At 43.2% G+C, this 24,029-nt stretch overlaps 1 protein-coding gene across 4 annotated transcripts in view; it reads left to right on the top strand.

Moving 5' to 3' along the window:
• The window catches only part of SAMD12 (sterile alpha motif domain containing 12), a 372,276-nt gene that overhangs the window by 212,905 nt on the left and 135,342 nt on the right, over positions 1 to 24,029 (top strand). For 3 of the 4 annotated variants that reach the window (XM_040626174.1, XM_040626173.1, XM_040626172.1), the window contains one exon: positions 20,446 to 22,363. The exons of the other annotated variant lie outside the window; for it this stretch is intronic. In XM_040626174.1, coding sequence (XP_040482108.1) covers positions 20,446 to 20,507 — 62 coding nt within the window. In that variant the 3' untranslated portion in view covers positions 20,508 to 22,363. Of the gene's footprint in view, positions 1 to 20,445; positions 22,364 to 24,029 lie in introns of those variants that run through there. 4 annotated transcript variants of the gene reach the window in all.

Genomic DNA, 24,029 nt, shown 5'->3' with positions numbered 1-24,029 from the left:
GAACATAGCAATAGACTCTTTGAGAAAATTTTTCCAATCTCATTTTACAGTTTTGGGCTCCAAGACCCAAAGAGGATTAGAGAATAGTTCATGGTTACACAGCTGGTTAGTAGCATAACTGAAACTAGATCCCTGTTCTCCTAATTCCCAAACCACTGTTCTTTTCTCCTTATTGTTTTCGATTAAGGTTTAATTTATATACAGTAAAATGCACCATTTTTAGTGTACAGCTCTGCAGCTTTTGACAAATGCGTATGGTTGTGTAGCCCCCACCACAGTCAAGATATTAAATAAAAGTTCTGTAAGTCCAAAAAATATTCTCCCTGGTGCCCCTTTGCTGTCAGCTCCTCTCATTACCCCCACCCTCTGGCAACCACTGCTGTGTTTTCTGTACCTTTAGTTTTGCCTTTTCCAGAGTGTCATAAGTGGAATCAGAGAGTCTGACTTCTTTCACTTAACTGTGATTCACTGAGACTTATCAGAGCTGTGGTGTATATCACCAGTTCATTCATTTTAATTGCCTAGTATTCCACTGGGTGGATATCCCACAGTTAGATATACCACAGTCTCCAGCTGAGGGACATCTGGGTTGTTTCCAGTTTTGTAAATACTAATAAAACTATTATAAGATTCATGTACTGGTTTTCATATAAACATGAGTTTTCATTTCATTAGCTAAATATCTAGAAATTGCTGGGTCGTATCATAATTATATGATTATTAAGAAACTGCCGGCCCAGTATTCTTAAGATAATAAAAGAAGAAAAACAGTGTTAGAGGCTGGCTTTCATACATGCAAAAATATTACAAGTTTTCTGAAAATCATTCCATCTTCGTAGAAGTCTTACCTAGCACTTTCTTGAGCCACCACCATCTTAAGAAGCCCCTGTTTTCCTGAGAGTTTCTAGTGAATTGTCTCAACATAAATCAAGGTCAAAAATGTTTATGGTTCACTTGTTCATTTAACTAAAATTTTCTTAGCATCTCAGTTGTCATTAAGAAATGCTTTCTTTGCCAGGGCACCCGGGCGGCTCATTCGGTTAAGTATCTGCCTTCGGCTCAGGTCATGTTCTTGGGGTCCTAGGATCAAGCCCTATGTTTGGCGCTCTGCTCAGTGGGGAGGCCTGCTTCTCCCTCTCCCTCTGCCTGCTACTCCCCCTGCTTGTGTTTTCTGTCTCTCCCCCTCTCTCCCCCTCTCCCCCTCTCTCCCTCTCTGTCAAATAAATAAATAAATAAAATCTTTAAAAAACAAAAGGAAAGAAAAAGGAAAAGAAAAGAAAAGAAATGCTTTCTTTGTCTTTCCTCTGAGGAAGATAATTATAGTAATATTTCCAGCTCCTGGGAAAGAAAACTTGAACCAATCAGATTCCCTTTTATGCATACGTGAGGTATGTCTGATGGCCCCTTCTAGTATCTTCCAAATTATACTCTTTGAATTTCCAGGCTTTTCCATGTCTTTTATTTAGTTGCGCCACTGGTGTTACAGATCTGTTGTTCACATGTATGTTCTCTTCATACTCAGCTCTTCCGCCTTATCATTGGTTGACATTGAGTTTACCTCCCTGGTGCTCATCTGTTTGCGTGAGCATGGTGATGACCCTCTTGTTCTCCTCCTCTTTTTCCAGTGGCTCCTTCTCTTTGATAGCAAGTCCCCTTCCTCTGTCACTCCCTGAATGTTGATGCCACCTGGGGAATGGGTCCTCTTAGCTCTTCTCATTGTGCATGCTCCCTGGAGAATCTCATGCACTGCCATAGTTTTAACCATCCCCTCCTTCATAGTGACTCTTAAATACATCTTAGATCACTATGAAGCTTCAGATCTTTACTTTAATCTCCCTAAAGAGCATGAACTCTGAATATTCTGTTATCTCAAAAATGTTCTAAGGTAACTCCATTGTCTTTCTCGCCATCTCCCCAGCCTATTCTTCCCCTTGTGTTTCTTCTCAAGGTTAATGCCGTTTCTCATTTATCACCTAATGTAGAAGGCTCCGAATCACCTGACCTGTGGTTACTCCTTCTCCCTTACCACCCATATGTAATCAGTGACCATATCTTTTGAATTCTGTTTGTAGAATGGGTTTCCAGTCTTTTCTTGCCTCATGACCATGCTAATCACTGTGTTAAACCATTCCTCTTAAGCTCCTTCCCAGGCCGTAAGAATAACATAGTAGTTATTTGATCTCTAATCTCTGCCCTGTCGCATTCGTTCACCTTTAATTAACTTCCTACTTCTATTGCCAGACTTAATTTAAATATATTTCTGATGACATTATATCCCTCCTTGAAACTTTTGATGGCTCCCAGCTGCCTACAGAATAAAACCCAAACTTTTTACCATTCCACAGAAAGCCATTCTGGGCATTTCATAGATGTATTAACTTTGGGCAAGTTACTTGTCAGAGATTAAGATTCCTCAGTTGTAAAAATGGGACTAAGACCTATTTCACAGAGTTGTTAAGAATACGGTATAATAAAACTCATGAAAGGACCTAGGCTTGATGAGATATCACCTCTTCTGAGAAGACTTACCTCCTCTCTCAAGCGGAACCAATCATTCTCTCTTCTTCATTACTAAGTACTTTGTTCATACTGATAATGTATTGATTACATAGTATCTTTTTAGTATCCATTTATTCTTTCATCCACTGAGCACCAGTTTCTGTGGTGTTAGGGATGGAAGGAACACCCAATCTAGCAATGAGGATAGAATGTGTATGCCCTCATAGAAATACATGGATGTATAGTAATGCCAAAGAACTGGAACTTAGCCTCACCTGGGAATCGATGGGATAAAGGAAGACTTGCCAAAGGTATAATACATGAACTACATCTTGAATGATATAAGTTTTGACAGATGGCCAAGGGCTGGCATGAAGCAGAAGGAAGAGCCTATACAAAGGCATGATAGCAAGAAGTCTGTCCATCTCCCCTGTAGAACACGGACACCTCATTGTCTTCTGATTTTTTTTTTATTTTTTATTTTTTTTGCTCTCCTACCTCCTAGCATATTATTTAGCAGAGAGTGGATCTTCCATTTCTTTTTACTGATTTAAAATTAATTGTTCCCTTTTTTTCTTATTTACTAACTATTCTCAATCTTCTCAAAGCAATAAATGCGATATCAATTTTTTTGGATTCCTAATAAAAATAAGAGTAGCTACAGAGCCATTGAGCAAAATTGTGCAGAATCTCTTTCATCCTGTTGTGATCTTTTTGTATTATTTTGACTAGTAAAGGTGATGGTGCTGGCTCTGAAAGAAATGCACCTCTCACAAGCGCTCTTAAATATATAAGCCACTCCTTCATTGCGTTGTTTTTCCTACTATTTTCTATTTTAAATGTTCTGAGGGATACTGTCAAGCAACTATAAATTGAGCCTTTTCTCCTAAGACCCAGTGAATTGCCTAGTAGCTCATGGTAGATGAGAATGTTGGATCAGGAATCTTAGAGGAATTTGTGGAGATTATTCTTCCATAATTGGGGTCTTTCATTACCACTTCCGCATCCAGTGCTATTTGACTAGGAGCTGCCAACCACATGTCACTTCTAAGTTGCATCCAAGATAGCATTTCCTCAATCTGCTACCTTCTTGAGCTTTTCCCCAGCATGTTTCATAATCTCCATACCCTGTTATACAAGTGGTGTGGCCAGGAATCGTTCTAATTTTATCAAGTATTTGAGCCTTCAGAGAAATTCTCTTTGGTGTAGTTTTATATTTAAAGGCCAATACATAGACTATTTGGGGGATTATTGAGCTCACACATCAGTATATCAGTAGTTAGCATTGTGCTGCGTATACCCTAGTTAGCACCCACTCCAATTTTGTTTTCATTGTGGGAGGCCATTATGGCTGGGTCATTCAAGAAGGTGTTTGCAGTGAGGCTTCAAATGGACCTTCTTATCTGCTGCATTCTTCATGGTAGGAATATATCTATTCCGACTGTGCCAGTGGTCCCTCTAGCCTGCATAAAGGAGAAGTATCCACACATTAATGTTTTTTTAATCTGGAAATGTTCTTGCAGGAGTTATCCTTGTCCTTACCTCTGCACGACTCTGTTTCTTAATGGCATTTTTCCATGCTGAAAAGTAACTGTTAGGGACGCCAAATGGTTCATGTCTGCCTCTGCAGAAACCACCAACCTCAGAATTCTTTACTTTTCATCTCTTTGCATTTCAGTGTTCTAGGTGAAATTAAAAATATATTTGATATCTGTTGTTTGGACAATTCAAGATGGCCGTGGGATTGCATTCTTATTTCACCTTGTGGCTTGACTGTGAATTTGAAAGACCTTGAATGACGGATACTGTATTGACGTTTGTTTTCTACAACTGACACTGGGTTCCTTTCTTCAGGGTAAGGCTAGACCCTGCAATTTTGGTTTGAATCTCCTATAGGCTTCATTTAGAAAAGCAGTTGTAATAGGACAATGGCATGTGGACCTGATGAGAGAAAATCAAAGCCATTTTCAGGGATGCACTGAGCTGCTTTGGCTTTTCTAAGAAGAAACAGAGAAATATACCATCTGAACGCTTTAGAATTTTGGTCCCTAATATTATTTATTGCTTACTTTCTCTGTGGCCTTTTTCTTTGGGACCACCAATTCTCAGTGCCTGGAGTAAAATTTCACAAAGGGTAGATGTTCAAGATTCTCATTGCAGCCATGTATCTACCCACCAGTTCCAGAAGCCATTGCGTACGTAGTCTACACTGTGATTGCCCCAACCATGTGCCCCTGCCACAAGACAAAATCTCTCCTTCTCTGAAATAACACCTTTGTTATTAGTATCCCTTTTTTTTCGATCACTTTATATAGTAGCAATTACACAGCTGTTCATTCAGGAATTCATCCAGAAAACATTTACTAAAATCCTACCATGCATCCAGCACTCGATGCTGTGTGTTAGGGATACAGGGATGAATATAACAATCCTTGATGTGGAAGTCAAGTGAAAGAGGCATAACAGAGGTAAACATAGAATTCAAGGATCACTTAGGAAGTGCATCTAAACCAGAAAGAATACATCAGGAAAGGTTCCAAGAGGCAGTGACCTCTAAACTGAGCCAGATATTTAGTCAGGGTTTGTTAATTTTTGATTTAGTCATCAAGCAAATATAAAATTGCCAAGATGATCACAGCTTCAGAGAGATATACCATGCTGTAAAACTTCTATTTACTAAAAAAAAAAAAAAAAAAAAAAAAAAAAAAAAAAAATCTGTATTTACTGAGTGCCTGACCTTTACTGGGTGTTGGTGAAATTCAGTAAGAGAGACATGGCTCTCAGATATAGGGATTTCACATTTCCATAGGGAAGACACTTCCAAGCAAATAATCTTTGTAACGTGGTGAATGATCCAAAAGGAGATGTTAATGACGCTTTGGGAGTGAGTAAGCAGAGGGACTTCCCCTGACTCTGAGTGATCAGGAAAATCTCCCTCAGGAGCTGTAGCCAAGGAGTAGGGCAGGTGGGGCTTAGGGACTATGGAAAGAGGGAGGGAACAGCCTGTTCTGTGGCCAACATTGAAGAAGGAGGTTGGTGCATCCCAGGAACATGGGGAAAGCCAGAAGGAAGGCTCACTGGTTGAAGGTGGAGAGAGTGAGTGGGAGGGGAGACAGTGCTGGGAAGTGAGAAGGGAAAGGGTAAGGGAGGGGTGAAGTGAACACCTTCTGTGTTTGCTTTCCTAAGGAATTTAGAGACAGTGGGGGGCCACTAAAGAGTTTGAACCAGAGACCACCCTGATCAGCTTTGTATAACAAAAGAAGGGCAGATACATTGAAGAAGGACAAGACAGGAGGCGGGACTCCAGTGAGGAAGCTCTTGCATTAATCTGTGCAGGAGATGAAGGCAGCCTGAAGGAGGGTGGTGGCCAGTGGGAGTGGAGAGAAGTCAACTCCAGAGACGAGACAACCCATGATGACAGAGTGAGGAACAGTCAGGAGGAGGATGGTAAAGGATCATCTTTCACATCTCTATACCACATTCTCCTCCCCCAGATCCATGCTTGCTGCAGCAGAATTTTCTTCATGCTTCTTCACAACTCTAGATTCCTGGACCTGACCCCAGAACCTATGGAATTAGGCTCTCCAGCCCAGGCATTTGTATTTTCCACAGCTTCACCCCCACATAATGCTTAAGCAGATGAAAGTGTGTCACTGCCTGACACTCTACAGACCTCACACGCACAGTGTACCGGGCACTCCACCCCTTCACAGCGTGAGTAGGGCTCTCTTGGCTTAATGAGTTTGCCTGTCATGACCAGGTAAACTCAGACAAAGACTTCAGCCGTTGTGGTGAATGAGAATATCTCATATAAAACCCAAATTGGAATGGAATCCGTCCTACACTCTCACCTTACCTTGCCGGTGATGTCCTCAAGCTCCAAGACATTGGCCTACCCCCATAGTTCCCAGGAGACCGCCACTGAAATCCCACCTCTCCCCTTTCCCCAGGCAACATGAAATAGGTTCTCTAGGGCAATAAAGAAGGTACTTCATACTGAAACCCTACCGTTTCCTGTGCAAGACAGGGGAAAGGCGAGGCTGTCATGATAGGACCTCTTCCAACGATAGAAGGGGGAAGAAGAGAAAGAACAGTGGTTGCTTCAGCTCTAAAAGGAGCAGTTTGGGATTCATATTTGAAACTGTGGAGGTTTTGTAAAGTTTAGCTGCTATTTCAAAATCATTAATATCTAACATCAGCATTAGATACTATATTTATTTCCGTACAAAGGCACAAGTTACCAAATCTTCAATTTATTACAAAAGGGCAGCCTGGAGCTAAGGTTGATTGTACACCTATTTGCACATTTGGCATTTTGAATTCCATATTTAGCTCCCACAATAATTTTGCACGATGGATATCATGAGCCCCATTCTATAGATGAAGAAACTTGGCCCAGAGAACTGCAGTGCTCATTCAGGGTCACAGCAAAAAAGTGCAAATATCAGGGTTCTCCAGAAACACAGAACCATTAGGGGATAGATACTTAATATTTTAATTATAATATATTTGCAGAGAGAGAGACTTATTGTAAGGAATTGACTCTCACAATTATGGGGGCTGAGAAGTCCTAGGATCTGTTGTCAACGAGCTGAAGACACAGGAGAGCCAGCGGTGGGCTAGTTTGAAAACCAGCAGGCCGAAAACCCAAGAAGTTCAAGTCCAAAAGCAGGGAAAAACCAATGCCCTCATTTGAAACAGGCAGAAAGGATCCCCCTTTAACTTGAAGGAGGGTCAGCCTTTTTGTTCTTTTCAGGCCTTCAACTGATCATATGAGGCCCACCCACATTGGAGAGAACAATCTGCTTTCTCTGGCCACCCCTTCAAATGTTAATCTCCTTCAAAAACACCATCACAGACACACTCAAAATAATGTTTGACCAAATATATGGGTACCCCATGGACTGGTCAAGTTGACACATAAAACTATCACAGTGGGCAAGTAACTAGTTGTCTTCAAAACCAGTGCTCTTTCCTGGTGACCTACCTGCCTGCTGTTAAGTCTCTCTTCTTTCAAAGATACATTTTTTTTTAATATAAAAACGGTGACATGAAAGTACTTTCTTTAACTTAGTTAGCCAACATAGAGTGTATCATTAGTTTCAGAGGTAGAGTTCAGTGATTCATCAGTTGCATATCACACCTAGTGCTCATCAAGCACCCTCTTTAATGCCCATCACCCAATTACCACGTCCTCCCACCCACCTCCCCTGCAACAGCCTTCAGTTTTTTTCCCATAGTGAAGAGTCTCTCGTGGTTTGTCTCCCTCTCTGATTTCTTCCCATTCCATTTTCCCTCCCTTCCCCTGTGGTCCTCTGTGCTGTTTCTTATATTCCTCACATGAGTGAAACCATACGGTAATTGTCTTTCTCTGATTGACTTATTTCACTCAGCATTATTCCCTCCAGTTCCATTCACGTCGACGTAAATGGTTAAGACGCCAATGTATTTTTTAAAAAATTAATGCTTGAGGGGGTACCTGGGTACCTCAGTCAGTTGCAAGTCTGACTCTTGGTTTTGGCTCAGGTCATGATCTCCAGGTTGTGAGATCGAGCCCTACATCAGGCTCCCCATTAGACACAGAGCCTGCTTAAGATTCTCTCTCTCTTCCTCTCTTTCTGCCACTCCCCCCTCCACCACTCGCACATGCTCTCTTTTTCTCTCTCTAAAAAAAAAAAAAAAAGTAATGCTTAAGACTATTTACATAAAAGCTTTCTCTTAATACCTTGCTTCTCACACGTGGTTTTCACTCTCCATCCTCCATTTTCTGTTATTCTGGGCTGCTGGGAATGGTGGTAGGTGTGTGGTTTTGCTAAGCCCCTCCTGCATACCCGAGATATTGGGACACAAGAAATTTATCTCCCAACTTGACGACATAATGAACCAGAGATGCCAGCCTAGCATTTCCTGATGCCCCCAAATACCCTGAGTAGTCGGAATCTTGTTCGATCAGTGATGTGAAATTTTGCTAGTTGCCATTTTAATTGATTTAATTGATATTGATTCAACATAAATGAATGCACAGAAAATTATAAACAGTGACCTAAAAGGTTTCATGTGTCTGCTATATAAGAGGGTATGCGGCTCTGATGTATACATCTGAAGGTTTACTCTGTCCATATTATATCAGAGAAACAACACAGTTGTTGAGCACTAAAAACTATTAAACTTTGAATATTGATGAAGGTAGTATATGGGGATTCTGAAAATGTATAAGAAGCATTTGAGTATATGTTTTGGCTCATCCCATTTCTATCACATTGGTTGGTTGTGATGGTTCATGTCTACTGTAAACTATATAGATATAGGTATAGATATTTATCCATCTAAGTATCAGGAAGTTTGATTTTTCTTTTGTCATTTGATCATGCCATGGAAAAGAGGAAGATATGAAATAGTAACAGAACAAGTTTCATTGACCTGGATTTGTATTTTTTTTTAAAAACATTGATCCTCTCCTGAGACTTGAATATTTGTTTTGTTATACAAAGAGTTTTACTATAATAATACTTCTGGTCTAGCAGGATTTGACATGTATTCAAGCATAAATAAATGGCCTCTAATGTCCTTTCTATTTCTAAAACTTTAAACTTGAATTATCTTCTGGGTTTTCTCTCTCTCTACTTCCCTCTTTTTTTTCTCCCCAGTGTACTTCTCCACTAAAGACTGCTCAGCCCGCAGAAGAATTATTAGAAATTTATTAATTAAGGACCAGTTTCTGCTTCTTTGTCAGGGATAATCATTTGTTTTAGAGCCGATTTTCTGCTTTAATTAAATGAAAATGTCATTCAGTCAAATGAATTCATTTATATTTATTTATCCAGTTCTCCAGGCTTGAATTTCTTAGTAGGGACTTGGGCTCATCACATTTGTTCACACAATGAACTGAAAAATGTCTCTTTCAGCAGTTTAAAAAGCTCGCAAATGTTTACTCCTCCAAGTAGAAGCACTGTGTAAACAAAACTGTGATTAACAAATGTGCGAATGGTTGTTTTCTTGTGTAGACATTATCTAGGCGCATGTAGGGGTGCATAGTTGAGGATATGTGAATGTAGTGGGGAGTATGTATGTAGGGTAGTGAGGAGTACCCAGCACCCCAGTCCCTTCTGATTTAAGAAAGTGTCAAAGGCCATCCTTGAACCATCTGTGTGTCTTTATTTGCCTTTTCAAAATGCTAATTGGGGGTGCAAGGTTTAAATGCTACCTAATCCATCACTTCATATTTTTTAAAGGATTACTTATTGACTATGGTCTACATAGCTAACACTGTAATAGCATGTTAAAATGGAACAAACATACGTATTCACCCATTCAGCAACTTTTGAGTACCTACTGTGTGTCAGGCTGGGCATTGGGACTCTATGATGAACAGTGTAATCCTTGAACTTGACAAATGGGCTAGCTGCCAAAGTCTTTGTGGCACGAGCAAATTATGTTCCACTTCCAGAAGGCTGGCACTAGGGCTTCCTACTCCACTTTTCCAGACACATACTTAAAGGTGTAAATGTTACCTTGAATTCTTTCCAGGAAAAAAACAAGGGCCGTTAGAGCAATTCTCTACCTTAGTGGAAGGGTGGAAATGGGCACTGATGCCCGCCTGGCATGAGGAGACTTTGGTTTAGACTTTCTGGTGATCACACAGCCACAGATACGAACTCTTTAATCACCCACCCTGTGGCAAAATCCCTGTGGGTACAAAGAGCATCTCTAAGGTGCTGTGCCAAAAAACCTCGGTCCTGGGGAGCCTGGGTGACCCAGGTGGTTAAGTGTTCGACTCTTGGTTTCGGCTCAGGTCGTGATCTCAGGGTCGTGAGATCCAGCCCCTCATGGGGCTCCACACTCAGTGGGGAGTCTGCTTGAGATTGATTCTCTCTCTCTCCCTCTGCCCCTCCCTCTGCTCTTGTATGGTCTCTCATTCTCTCTCTCTCTCTCAAATAATAAATAAATAAATCTTTTTAAAACTGAAATAAACTATATAAAAAAACTGAGCACCTCATATACACATTGCTCTTGTCTCTCCTGTGATTCAAGCAGGTTTTTAACTCCATCTGTTTTGTGGTGATGGTGGGTTGTCTGTATGTTTGTTGCCTTAAATAATCTGGAGGCAAAATTGAGTTCAAAGGGCTTGAAAGTTGAGTTTCCAGCAGCTTAAAGAGTTACTCCATAAAATAAGCACAATTTTAATCTTTAAATAAGTCATCCTTTCGTTTTCTTCTCTGTGTCATAATAAGAGCTAAAATTATGATGTCTTCGCAGTTTCTGTGGGGAGAAGCAGTTGTGCTGGGAGTCAGTCCGTCTCCTGGGTTAACCTGGCACTGGGGTTAGGAAATGCCAGTACTTGAGTTTCTTCATCCTTAAAATAGCTCCTGGTAGCTTCTAAATGCTGTGACAGTAAAGATAGTTGAAATAAATATTACTTAGACTCCAGGGAACCTATCCTATTCAAGCCCTGGGCTTAGAAAGAACAGGTTGAAAAAGAGTTGACTTCTTCGTCTCTTGATGGGGATGCTGAGCACATTCATTCTGGCCGAAACCCCACTGCCCAGGTGGCGAGAATAAGGTAATGGGTATCTCCAGAGAGAGGATGGCAGCGCGTCCCAGACCCTCAAAGGGCAGCTGACGGACTATTTGGATAAATGTTTATTAAGCATTTGTTATATGCTGGCAACCGTACAAGACCCCAGACAGCCCCTGCCTTCAAGGAGCCTTCACTCCAATGATTAGTCCAAAACTTTAGACTTTTACCAAAATCTGATCAGAATCGGTTCTAAGACCCAGGATACTTAGTCCCACATGCGGCCAGGGTGAACAGCGACAAGAGCAGTAATCGGGTCATTTTATCCTTATAACAACCTGTGAGACAGGAGCTGTTAGTGTCCCTGTTTGGATCAAAGTACTGATACACAGAGAATTGAAGTGACTTTAGAACAGGGTCACTCAGTCTGAGAAGTGATGGAGTGAGGATTTGAGCCCCAGTTTTCTCCAAAGCACATGGTTCTAGACACCAGCTAGGTTTGTTGCTGTAACTCTGTGAATGCACTCATGACATTGGGAAGAGCTGTCACCACTGTCTGATGTCAGGGAGGTGACTCTGTGAGAGCTATGTCGTACTGCCCCTGCAGAATTGTTCAGTTAGCACATCCTTTTCTAGAGTTCTACCCACAGGAGATGAGGGGTGTGTATGTGTGTGTGTCCCACAAAATTGTGTTAAGGGCAGTGAAGGAAGAATATAAAATGCAAGGAGATGCTCTAATTTAGACTGGGGGTAGCAGTGACATTTAATGGTAATGAGAAGAAATGAGGGTTCCCAGGTGAAAACAGAGGAAGAGCAAGCAGGCAGGTGGGAAAGTATGTGCTAAGTCCTGAGGCACAAGAGAGTTCAGCATTATCTAAGAACTGAACACAGACCACAGGCGAGACCTCAGAGCTCCAAAGAGAGCCCTGTGGCCTGCATACAGCAAGGGACAGATCCATAGGGGCTCAAAGTCACATAGAGGGTTTGGAATTAGGGTCTCAAGAAGTGCAGTGAGAGGCCATTAGAGGATTTCAAGCAGAGAAGTGAGGAGATCATACTTACGTTTTTAAAAGATCATGTTGGCAGCTGTCTAGAGAATGGGTTAGACAAGAGATGGAACCAGGGAGGCCCACCAGTGACTTTTGCCAGAGCCCAGGTGAGAACAGGTGATGATCAGAACTAAGGTGGTGGCCACTGAGCTGAACAGGACCAGATCTGTTTGCCGGTAGGATCCACAGGGTGTGATGATGGATTAGATGTAGCCAGGAGAGGGAGAAGCAAGAGTCAGTCAGGATTCCTGGTCTGAACTGCTACAGGGTAGAACAGTCTGTGCTCAGGAGGAACCTGGAAGGGGGAGTGTGAGGCAGAGAAATGAGGAGATGGGTCTGTAACATGTTATGTCTGCAGTCCTTTGAAACATTGAAGAAAGCAGTTAGATGCCTGGGTATGACAGTCTCATGAGGGATCTGTCCTGAACAGGAAATTGAGGAATTCTCAAAAAATGTGTCAAAGATGCCATGGGGGTGGTTCAGTTGCTTGACCACTAAGCCTTTCTGACCTATATTCACAGCAGGTCTTGTTTAATGTCAAATAGGAGAGCTAGAGGGGCAAGTTTCAAGGGCCCTGTGTATGCTTCCATCACTGAGCTGCCCATCAGCTTTTGTGTACTTCCTGAGTGTCTTCTGGTGGTTTGTCCAAATGCACATCAGAAAAGGCCTTGGGAGGGACAAGAAGCTGTCCCGAGGGGAGCCATCACAAAACGGTGTTGTGACGTGTCACCGTGCCCGGCCCTGGGCCAGGCTCCCCATTCGCAGCATCGCCTCTGCAGATGTCCAGGGGAACTATGACAGAGTCACCCAGAGCATGACCTTTGTAGAAAAAAATCTAAGTCGTTACCCCAGCTCTGTCCCTCATTATCCACTCAACTTTAGGCAAATGACCTATCCTTTCCGCAAGCAAGTTTTCTGCACCGTAAAATCAGAACAAAAATACCTAGCTCAGAGTTCCTATGTGGGTTAAAAGAGATTTTTGTGAAGTGATGATTAGCACAGATCTGAATAAATGATCGGAAGTGGATCCATATCTAAGAGGACGTTCGAGATTAGCTAAGGCTGAAATATGGATTTCATAAGGCTATTTCAGTAAGTCAAACACTGAATTTTTGTTAAAATTCTGCAATCATCTCAAGGCAGAGAAATGAGAGAGGGCATTGTGTAGGATAGATAGCTTTATCACTTCCATTAAATTGCTTTTGACAGAGGCCAGTTTGTCAACCAGAATCACAGTCAAAAGTATACCAATATCTGAAGACAATTACTCATTGTCTGTGAACAAGTCTGGAGGATGGTATAGAAGTTTCTGTGTACAGCTGTGCATTTGGGTCCTTTTGATGACTTCATTTGATCAGACTACGTAGCTTGTTGAAGAATCATCCCTAATGTAGATAGGTTCTTTGCGAGTGCATAGAGGACATTGTCTAGGATACCTGTGTTTTCATGGGACTAGAAGAATCCCTACCACCACTACCTGCAAGTCGTCCAGTGATACCCATGTTATACTGTTGCTTCAATTATTAATACTATTGTTTTAATGTTGTACTGAGAAATAGTCATGGTCATTACCCAAGTCAGCAACTGTATTTACTAAGTATCTCTTACATGCCCAGCACTACTGGGACTGAGAATGAAGAAGGCAGACTCTTCCTTGTTATTCCTTATACTGACTCTACAACTAGAGAACACTACCAGAGATTTATGATTCAATACTCTTTGGAATCGCATATAAGTAAGTGCTCTAGAACAATGCCATCCAATAGAACTTTCTGAAATGGAAATGTCTTGATCTGCACTGTTCAGTCCAGTAGCCACCAGCCACATGTGGCCATTGAGTACTCGAAATGTAGGTAGTGTGGCTAAGGAACTGAATTTATAATTTAATTTTAATTGACTTAAATTGAAGTAGCCATTTGTGACTCCCAGCTCCAGCAATTCTGAGGCGAGATGGTTGTGGGCTCCAAAAATTCAGGAAAGAAATAGGGCTTCAGGCAGAGCTTAGAAGTAGGGAGGATGCTCCATCGAGAGTACCAGCATGAGCAAAGGCTGCGAGGAAGGGGAAAGCATGTGGTTTGTGAACATTACACAGGCAAGGAAATTGAAGGAAATTTGATGAGAAGGACTTTCTGAAATGTCAGGGAAGGTGTTTCTAGAATCTAGACCATGTCTCTATTTTATGAGCTTTGTATGAGTTTTTTTGGCTGTGGTAAGCCTCCCATTATTTGGGATGGATTACATAGTGTTGATTTTGTTATACTTTTGATAAATGAGTAAAGTCCACAGAGTTATACCATGTAATGTACAAGTTGGTCGTTGACGCTTTCCATACCTGTGAGAAAGCCATCTAAAGATAATTCAAGAAAGCATTGATGTAGCAGAGCTTAAAGGAACCTTCAAGGGTTGAGTCACCAAGGGACGAGCAACAGCAGAAGCCGGAGGGGCCAGAGCGCTGGAGCTGTGAAGAGGGTCAGCTGACCAGAGAATCTTGTGGAGAGGTGCAGCCATTGCCACAAGCACCAGGTCCAAGCAGGGAAGGAAGTCAAACCTCCTGCCTGCTACCTCCCACTGGTGCCTCTCACTAGCTAAACACAACCAGAGACGAGAGGGCAGGGGGTCGCAGGTGATACAGTCCTCGGGGGTCAGCCTCCCACGGCGCAGATGGACAGAAAAGGCAAGAATGGATTGTGGGAAAAGGCTGGGAAAGGAAGTGTGAATAAATCAGCTCTTTTTTTTTTTCTTTTTTTCTTCTTCTTTTTTTTTTTTTTTTCCTGATGTTGAAAGAATAGCGTCTTAGTTTGGGCTGCTAAAACAAAAACACCATAGACTGGGCGGCTTAAACACACCATTTATTTCTCACAGTTCTGGGTGCTGAAAGTCTAAGATCAAAATGCCAGATGATTCAGTTTCTGGTGAGGACTCTCTTCTGGGTGTGTGGATGATTACCTCTTTGCTGTGTCCTCACATGGTGGGCAGAGGGAGAGAAGCAAGCTCTCTTGAATCTCATCTCATAAGGACTCTAATCTCATTCCTGAGGGCTCCACCCTCATAACCTAATTACCTTCCAGATGTCCCCTCCCCCTAATACCATCACCCTGGGGATTGGGGCTTCAGCATATGAATTTTGGGAAGACACAAACATGTAGTCAGTAGCTGATAGTAAAAGGGAAACCATATAAATATCTAATATGTTGGTTAAATTATGACAAATTTGTACAATTGAAAGTGTGCAGCAATGAAATTATATACAATGGCAAGAAAAAATCTTCACTAGATATTAAGTGAAAAGACAAATATGAAAAGATCATATACAGGAAGATCCAAATGTTATTTTTTTTTATTTTATTTATTTATTTTTTTAAGTAATCTCAACACCCAATATGGGGCTCGAACTCACAACCCTGAGATCAAAAGTCACAGGTTCCACCGTGTGAGCTAGCCAGGTGCCCCCCAAATGTTACTTTTAGTGTCTACACAGTAAAATACAAGTGCATGTTATTCACACTCATGGGAGGAAAAAAAAAACTGAAAAGAAATGCACCCAAATTTTAACAGTGGTATATCTGCATGGTGGTTTGGATTTTCTTCTTTGCATCCTCCTGGGCTTTCCAGACTTTCTAAAGCAACATAATTACTGTCTATTTCTGATCTGGAACAATGTTTCTGTTGTTCTTGATCTATCTGCAGGGTAGATCTGCAGGGCTATACTCAGTAGAGAGAGGTATGTGACTAAGTTCCTTTTTATCATTCAGTTAGCTTAAAGTTCATCGCCTACCCCTTTCTGCAGGAATGACAGGCACCTGAGCATTTCTTAGTGCAATAAAAACTGGGATGACTCAATAAAATGCTCTTCTTCTAAAATGTTCCACCAAGAAACTCTTACGTCCTGCAGAATGGCCTGATTTCCTATTGATCCTTTCATTCATTTATTTCTTCCATCAAACATGGTTAGTTAATTCAGATCCCCACCAACCACCTTTCCTCATTATCTATTACATTTGGTTTTGTTAAATATGAATCTTTGGTGGCACTTCCATTATTGAATTGACACTCGAGTAATGCTTTATTGACATCTGTAAGATGGAAGCATATTTCTTTGGGGCCATGGTGACGGTGGCCAGGCTTTTTTTTTTCAGAACCACGTAAGCATAGCCAGTTTTTTGTGCTCTTGTAATTTTCATCTTAAAAACAGCGATCCATCTGTTTCATTGTTTCATTCTTTCCTGATAGAAAAACATTTCCCTCCACTGTCTTACTGATCTACAATCATCCAACCTTGATGGACTCTTGTAAGGAGAAGCGTCGCCAGTGATTTGATGACTTCTCATACTGGTTATCATTTCCATAAATCCGCTCCCCCTCCGTGGCTTGCTTTTTAACCTCCAGCTGCTACCCAATTATTACTTCTTGGATGGCTGCTTCCGCAGCATTATTCTAGCACTTGCTTGTAGCAGATATTAATAATAATAAGCAGCTAGTAAATGTGCATGGTGTTAAATGCTTGTAAGGATTATTGTTGATAACCCTAATTGTAATCATAGTTTTGTGTTGGCTAAGTTGAGATTCTTGTGGTTGCAAGGAACAGAAATCTGGAGATGGCTTCAGCCAAACGATGGGGCTTGGTGGGGTATTCGTAATACCCAGACAAAAGTCTTTGACAGAGGGGCGCTTGGGTGGCACAGCGGTTAAGTGTCTGCCTTCGGCTCAGGGCGTGATCCCGGTGTTCTGGGATCGAGCCCCACATCAGGCTCCTCCACTATGAGCCTGCTTCTTCCTCTCCCACTCCCCCTGCTTGTGTTCCCTCTCTCGCTGGCTGTCTCTCTCTCTGTCGAATAAATAAATAAAATCTTAAAAAAAAAAAAAAGTCTTTGACAGGGTTCAGAGCAAAGAGGCAGCAACAGCTCAGGAAGAAGGAGAACTGTGAAAGCCAGCAAGAATCCAGACAACAGACACTCTCATTCCCTACTTTGTTCTTTATAACACATTATCTCTATGGCTCAAATCACAGAATGGTGGGTGATTTCTTACCCCTCTCGAGTTTACAGACTATGGCTAGAGAGCTCAGAAGGCCCTCGAGTGCTCTTTCAATCTCTCATCTTTCTGCTCCCAATTACTTTCTGCCCCCCCTCATCCCAAGTCCCTAATCCCTGGACAGAGGAACCCTGACTGGCCCCGCATTGATGCAGTCCGCAACAACCAGCCGCAGGGACTAATGCTGCCCAGAGACAGCCCCTGTGGCCGCTGCGAGGCGGTCAGGCACCCTACAGTGTGTTGATCTGTTATCATGTACGTGATGCCTTTATTGCACTTAATGACACAGAGAGAAGTCTACCAGATTAACGTGTGTGCATTCATACTTAGAAGCAGCAGCACATAGCTCACGAAGGTGGGGCTGTGGAAAAAGTGAGTTCTCAAGACTTCTTTCCTACATAGCAAGAAAGAGCAGTTTTGTGTTTTCAACTGAAGGGATTGTTACTGAGTAATGTCAGAGAGATGATGGCATATGATCAAAGGAACCGAAGTAAAGTATCAGAACTAGTAACGACACCGGGAAAGTAAAGCTGTCCCACAGGAGGCAGGCAGGTTTGCCGGAGCGAAGATGGCTGCTTTGGTGCCACATAGACGAATCCACTAGGCTCTGTCTAGACAGCAACCCACGCATATTTTATGAAGCTTGCATCCTGGAAAGAAAAAAATAAAGATCTGTTTTATGGCAACCAAAATACAATTAGCTGTTCTATGTGCATCCTCCTGCATTGCATCCCCAAATTGAGACAGATAGGTATTCGTTCATCCGAAAGATGTTTGTGGAACACCCACTAAGCCTCAGGCAAATCTGAGGCAGTATGGTTATCAAACGAACCTTTCCGCGAGTGTTAGTATTAGATAAACTGTGTGCTAGGCACTGGGGTATGCACTTTGTGTTCTTTAACTCATTTAATTCTTGCAACAAATACCATGAAGTAGGTTCTGTAATTTCCATTTTATGGAGGGGAAACTGATACTCTGAAAGACTAAAATAATATAGTCAAGGTCGCAAGGTTAGGGTTCGGAGAGGCTGGAGCTCAAGCCAGATCTGTCTGACTACAAGATCCTTGGTTTCAGTTTCTGAGTGTTTGAGTTGTGTTGTCAGGCGTTATTCAATCTGTTCTATTGATTATTTGAAGAATGGCGTGAGGAACACCCCTGCCCTGTCACAGGTAGCTCCCAGGCTAGCACTGACGTGCACCGGTGAATGGTTAGACCATGATAAGTCACAACGTGATGTGGTAAATACTGTGACCGAGACATCGAGACAGGAGGCATCTGCCATTTGCTAGCTATGGGACCATGGGCAAGTTCTTTTTTCTCTGAGCTTCACTGTCTTGCACCTATGAAAATGATGGGGGTAAAAAGAACTTCTTTGTGGGTATTATGTGGACTACAAGAGCTGATTCATGTAAAGGTCCTACAGCAGTAGGAGGAGCAAAGTAAGTGCTCCCACGATGGTAGCTCATATTACTGTCCACGGAGTACTGTGTCCTGTGAGCATTGCTACCGCCTGCAGGAGTCAGCCAGGATTCAGAGAGGAAACAGACTGTGACATATCAGATGTTGCCAGGTCGGGAGGCAGATGTTGCACATTTAAAGTGGAAGGATCTGTGAGCAAAGGCCTTTATTTATTCAACCCACATTTATTGAGCCTACACATGTGCCAAGCACCCAGCTCAGTATTAGTTTGGGATAGAGAGATATGGTGCTAAGAGAGTATATGGAATATTCTAGAACCTGACTTCAAAAAAGAGATGAAAATGGGAAATGGCCACAAGGAATCATCTGTGAGAGCATTATGGACATGAGAAGCCTAGGATTGTCTCAAGGAGATATCAGACTAATTTCTCACGGAACCCTTAAGAAATTCTTCATTCCAGTGAATCCTTTAGCACAGCCTAGCGCACTGAGGGGTCTTCCCCTCACACCCCCACTTTTACACCCACCTGTCCCTGCGCATTACAGAATATATCACTGTCCTTCGTTTTCCAGGATGACACTGCTAATTCTTCATATATCTCGGTGAAGGATTATTCAGTTACATAGAACATTCCTTAACTGCGGATAGCATGAGGAGGGATAAAGAAACAGTGTTGAGGCATATTAAAAACTGGCTTTTTCCTGGTGGCAGTTTGTCATTTTTCAATTTGGCATCTTCCCCTATTCTTTGTTTCTACCATGTAGACCTGTGTGAGCCTTGAATCGGAGGGGGTTTTCTTGCGAGGTGCCTTTCTTCAAGCAGGTGGATCAAACTGCCAGGTTTGGTCGAAGTTTGTTTCGAGTCTTGCTCTATTGACAGTCAAAAGCATATCACTTCTGTTGCTGGCCTCAGTCCTAGACTCCCAGGAAACCCATAGTGCCTCTTGGCCTGTGACAGTCTGCATTTACTCCCGGGAGTGGCCCTGGTTTTGATTGGCCTGGGTGTTAAGCCTTCCTGGGACCCAGAGCAAACTCCACCTGGGGCCCCTCTGGGTCCCCCAGGCTGCCCTCACCTGACATCCCATCCTGTCATCTCTGAAGCCCCTGGAGTCTGTTTCTGTACCTGCCATGATTCATGGCATAGAGCAAAGGATCGAGACTTCTCAAGCTATAAAGAACTTCATTTATTTAAAAAAAAAATAAAGGAACAAGCCCATTTGGAGCTTCTTCTGTGTATGAAGCCCTCTTCTCCCTTCACAGATGAGGAAACCGAGACACACCAAGGTTAGGAAAGTGGTCCTGCAGCCGATAACTGGCAAAGCCAGGAAAGGAGCACAGCTGCCTAGGTCAGGGTTTCCACCTGTAACCCCTCCTGGGCTGCTTCTCCAGGCTCACCGGCTACCTCGGCCAGCCTCTTCCTTGGTCAAATGAGTTATTACCTAAAAAGCTGCTAATGTACATTGAGAGCAGTCTATGTTATTTGTACGTTTAATAAAGGGCAAAAGCTGAGGCCATAGAAGTGATGTAAGTCTATACATTAGTCCAGGATTTCCCAAACCATATTCCATAGAATGGTAGTGTCCGGAGGATGTAATAAGTTTTCCATTAAAAAAAAAGAAAAAAAGGTGTAATGATCAAAAAGTTTTGAGAAATGTTGGTGTAAAAAAAAGTCTTGTAGGGGCACCTGGGTGGCTCAGTTAAGATCTACCTTCAGCTCAGATCGTGATCCCAGGGTTCTGGGATCGAGCCCCATGTCGGGCTCCCTGCTTGACAGGGAACCTGCTTCTCCCTCTCCCTCTGCCGCTCCCCCTGCTTGTGCTCTATCTCTCTCTGTGTCAAATAAATAAATAAAACCTTTAAAAAAAAGTCTTTTATACCACAATACTTCTCAGATCCTTTAATATACTAATGTGCATTATTTATTTTCAAAAGGTGACCACAGCATACAGGGTTCTCTGGACTTACTAGACCATCGTGGAGGAAAAAGTTCATGAAGCAGGCCCGAGACTTTTCCTGCTTGCAAGGTTGGCTCTTGCTGGTGTCTGGGAACTGGGATTTCAGGAAGGTTCCCGGCGTCCCTGATCATAATGGCCCATGTGCCTGCACTTGGCTGTACGAACAGTCTCATTGATGCTGAACACCTGTTGTCCTTCTGGGAGTCTGGAGTTTGGGTACATGGACGCAGAGGATGTGCATGTGAACAGCCTCCAATAAAAATCCTGGGCAGTGAGTCTCTCGTGAGCTTCCCTGGTAGACAGCATTTCACACAACACTGTCACAACTCATTGCTGGAGGAATTAAATGCATCCTGTGTGACTCTCCCAGGAGGGACTCTTAGAAGCCGTGCCTGCTCTCCTCCAGGCTTCGCCCTGCGCGTCTTTCTCTTTCTCTTTCTCTCTGTTCCTCTGCTCTGCATCCTTTCGCTGTAATAAAGCCTAGCTGTGAGTACAAGTATTTGCTGAGTCCTGTGGGTTCTCCCAGCAAATCAGCAATCCTGGGGATGTTCTTAGGGACCCCCTGTCACAACCAGAAAATCCTTTTGCTCACGATGTTTTTTAACATCCCACAGCCATTGGGGTTCTAGAGCATACAGTGTGGGCGGTGATGAGCTGCTCAGGCCCACGAGTCGGAGGCAGAGATCGCCCCACACCACCACCCTGGGCTTCCTGGTGAAAAATTTTAGGGTTCCTGAGGCCCACGTGGAGGTCATTACCAAATAACGATTTTCTTCCTGGCTGGGACACATGGATTAAATACGTACTGACAGAGAAGAACTGACTGATAAAATTCCATCATTCTTTTGGAACAATTGGGTGGGAAGGGTAAGGATGGAACCAATAGCCTCGAGATAGAGCCATCTGTTACATTCTTCCATTTTTAGACTTAGCTCTTTAGCCCAGGATAAAATTACTTGTATAAATTTATATAAAGTTATATTAGCATTTAGGTGAAAATGTATTAAATTATATAAAATTATGTATGTGTATAGGAGACTTTTTTATTTATCTAGGCCACCCTACTAAAAGGATTTTATGGCTTTTTCAACCCCATGGATCATGACTTACAAGTTAGTAAACATGATTTCCCGGAGTTCATTTTACAGAATACACAGAGACACTGAGGGTCTCCCAGAGAGCAGGGAGGCTGCTGTGGTGCCTGAAAATCCAACTGGAGAGGGCGATCAGCCCCAGCGTGTGTTCCTGCAAGGCCTTTCCTGGTACTCCTCCTCCTTCTCATTCTTCAGGGCTGACTTGTCCTCCTCTTATGCTTTTCACAGCTGCCAAAAGTTATATTTGCATATCCTCTACCATGGGTGGGGAACCTCGCTTCCTGCAATCCAGCCCGCTCCAGCTTACTTCCCTACCTTGTATGTCTAGACCGGCCTACCCTGTGTTTCCTTTGACCTTGTTCTTTCAGCCCTTGTGGACCCGTTTCCAGATAATGGCCAGTCTTACACCAAGGCCCCGCCAGGTATGACTCGGCTGGCTCTTTGCCAAGGCAACTAGCACACGGATAATTCTCTAAGCACTTCGCCCTCCTGTGTCAACGCAGCACCCCATGCTTGTGCTGCTTCATGCCATTGTTCATGTGTTTCTTCTGTTGTCTTTGCTCTTTCCAACCCATCTAAATCCCATCACAGGTCACCAGTCTGTTCTCCATGAAGCTGGCCTTCTCCCTTGTACCCCCATGGACCTCCCTGGACCTTGAATCCCTACTAATCTTCAGGTCTGTAGAACACACCTTAGCCCTTATTTTGCCTATGCACCTAGCACCCAATGATTGAGCTCCTACTAAGGGCCATCCATTGCCCTAGAAAATAGGGGTATTAAAGGCAAAGAAAAAAAAAAAAGAATGAAACACAGCCGCCGCCCCCCCTAGTGTGGTTAAGCTGCCATGTGGCATGCCGTACTGTTCTTTCTCATATGCTGGTCCTGATTCCTTTCTGCATCTCTAAACTCTCTGAGAGCAATGAATCCCTCTTGTGGTTTTTTTTGCATTTCCAGAGTGACAAATGTTCATTTCTAAATAGTGGGTAAGAACTCAGGAAAAGGTCTGGCTTCTATTCATTTCTACAGTTTATGAACCATATTAGCCTTTATTTCCTCATCTGCAAACTAGGACTAGTTGTATCTACTTCTTTATAATGCCGGAAGGGCTGACTTAAATAATGTTCGTAAGTGCCTAGCACTGGGCCAACCACATACTAATGGCTTAAGTGGATGGTAGCTATAATTCTTACTAGGCAAGCCTGTGACACAAGGTTTGTCACTTTTTTCCCCTAGAACTTTGGCCTCCAAGCAGCACCGGAGACTTTTCCTGGTAGGCAAGATCCTTGCATTGTAGCAACAGCCTTCCTGTACAAGGTCGAATCCAAGCAGAATGGGTGGATTTAAAAGAGAAAGCAATTATGAGTCAGAAAGTCAGCAATGCCTGTGAAGACCCGCCAGGCTCCCTCTACACAAGGATGTGGATTTCTACATCCATTTTTGGCATGAAGTTTGCTGTCCCTAGCTTGCTTCATTTCCTGACATTCACTCAAGGCAGAATGGGGGCTGGAAAGAAAGAAAGAAAAAAAAAATTGTCATGCAGTGACTGAAGGCTCTGTGCCAGGTGCCCCATTCACAGATCCCAACTTCACAGCATCTCTGGCAAGAAGCTGTTCTTAATTTCCATTTCGCAGATTGGAAAACTGAGACGTAAAGAGGTTTAGTAACTTGACAGAGTTGCACAGCTAACCCAACGAAGATCTGAAGCCTCTGCCCTTACCATCAAATGCCCTTTGGGAAATTCGATCCAAGGGGTTCCTGACCTCATCTGGCCTGGTCCATCTGCACTGGCCCTTCTACACATCCCACTCCCACTCTGCTCAGCAGGTCTGTGGGAGAGAGGACAGCTTCGCAGCAAGCCCCCAACTCCATCGTTGTAATACCCCTCCTCAGGGCTGGGGGCAGGTTGAGGCAAGCAAGGTGCCTGGTGCCTAGTGTAAGGAGGCACTCACTGCCAGGTTCGTGTACGTGCAGACCCACGGTGTTGCTCAGCCAGATCCCAGACCTGCTCCTCCCACTGCTTGTCCCGGGATGTAGCTGCTCGGATTTGCCGGAGGCAACTACACCAAGACCTCCATCGCCAAGATAGCCGAGATTGGCTGGCATACCGGCACTCCTACCCTTTTCAGATCCCATGTTTCTGTTTCTGGATCGCTCCTGCCCTAAAACTCTTTTCCCACCTTCAAAACTACCTTTCGTGACTTCTTTTTGCCTGACTTTCCCTGCAAAACTGTAACACGCCACACAAGCAGAAGAAACTCAGAGATCCCCCACCACAGCTACTGAGTGGGTTTCTACTCCCATGTTAACTCCTGTCTGTTGGAAGTGGCTGGGAGAGAAGGCCTGTGAGGCCAGGTCCGGGCTTTGCAGACAGCATGGTGCTCTGGGTGAGTGCATGTTGGTTTGCAAACCAGCCTTTCTGCTCAAGGGGGGCATGGGGAGACCAAAGAAAGAGGCAGTCCAGTCCAG

The sequence above is a fragment of the Ursus maritimus genome, unplaced genomic scaffold (genome assembly GCF_017311325.1).
Source record: "Ursus maritimus isolate PB19 unplaced genomic scaffold, ASM1731132v1 scaffold_9, whole genome shotgun sequence".
NCBI classification, from domain to species: domain Eukaryota; kingdom Metazoa; phylum Chordata; class Mammalia; order Carnivora; family Ursidae; genus Ursus; species Ursus maritimus.
The sequence above is the reverse complement of the archived record's forward strand: the minus strand, read 5'-3'. Positions and strand labels throughout refer to the sequence as shown.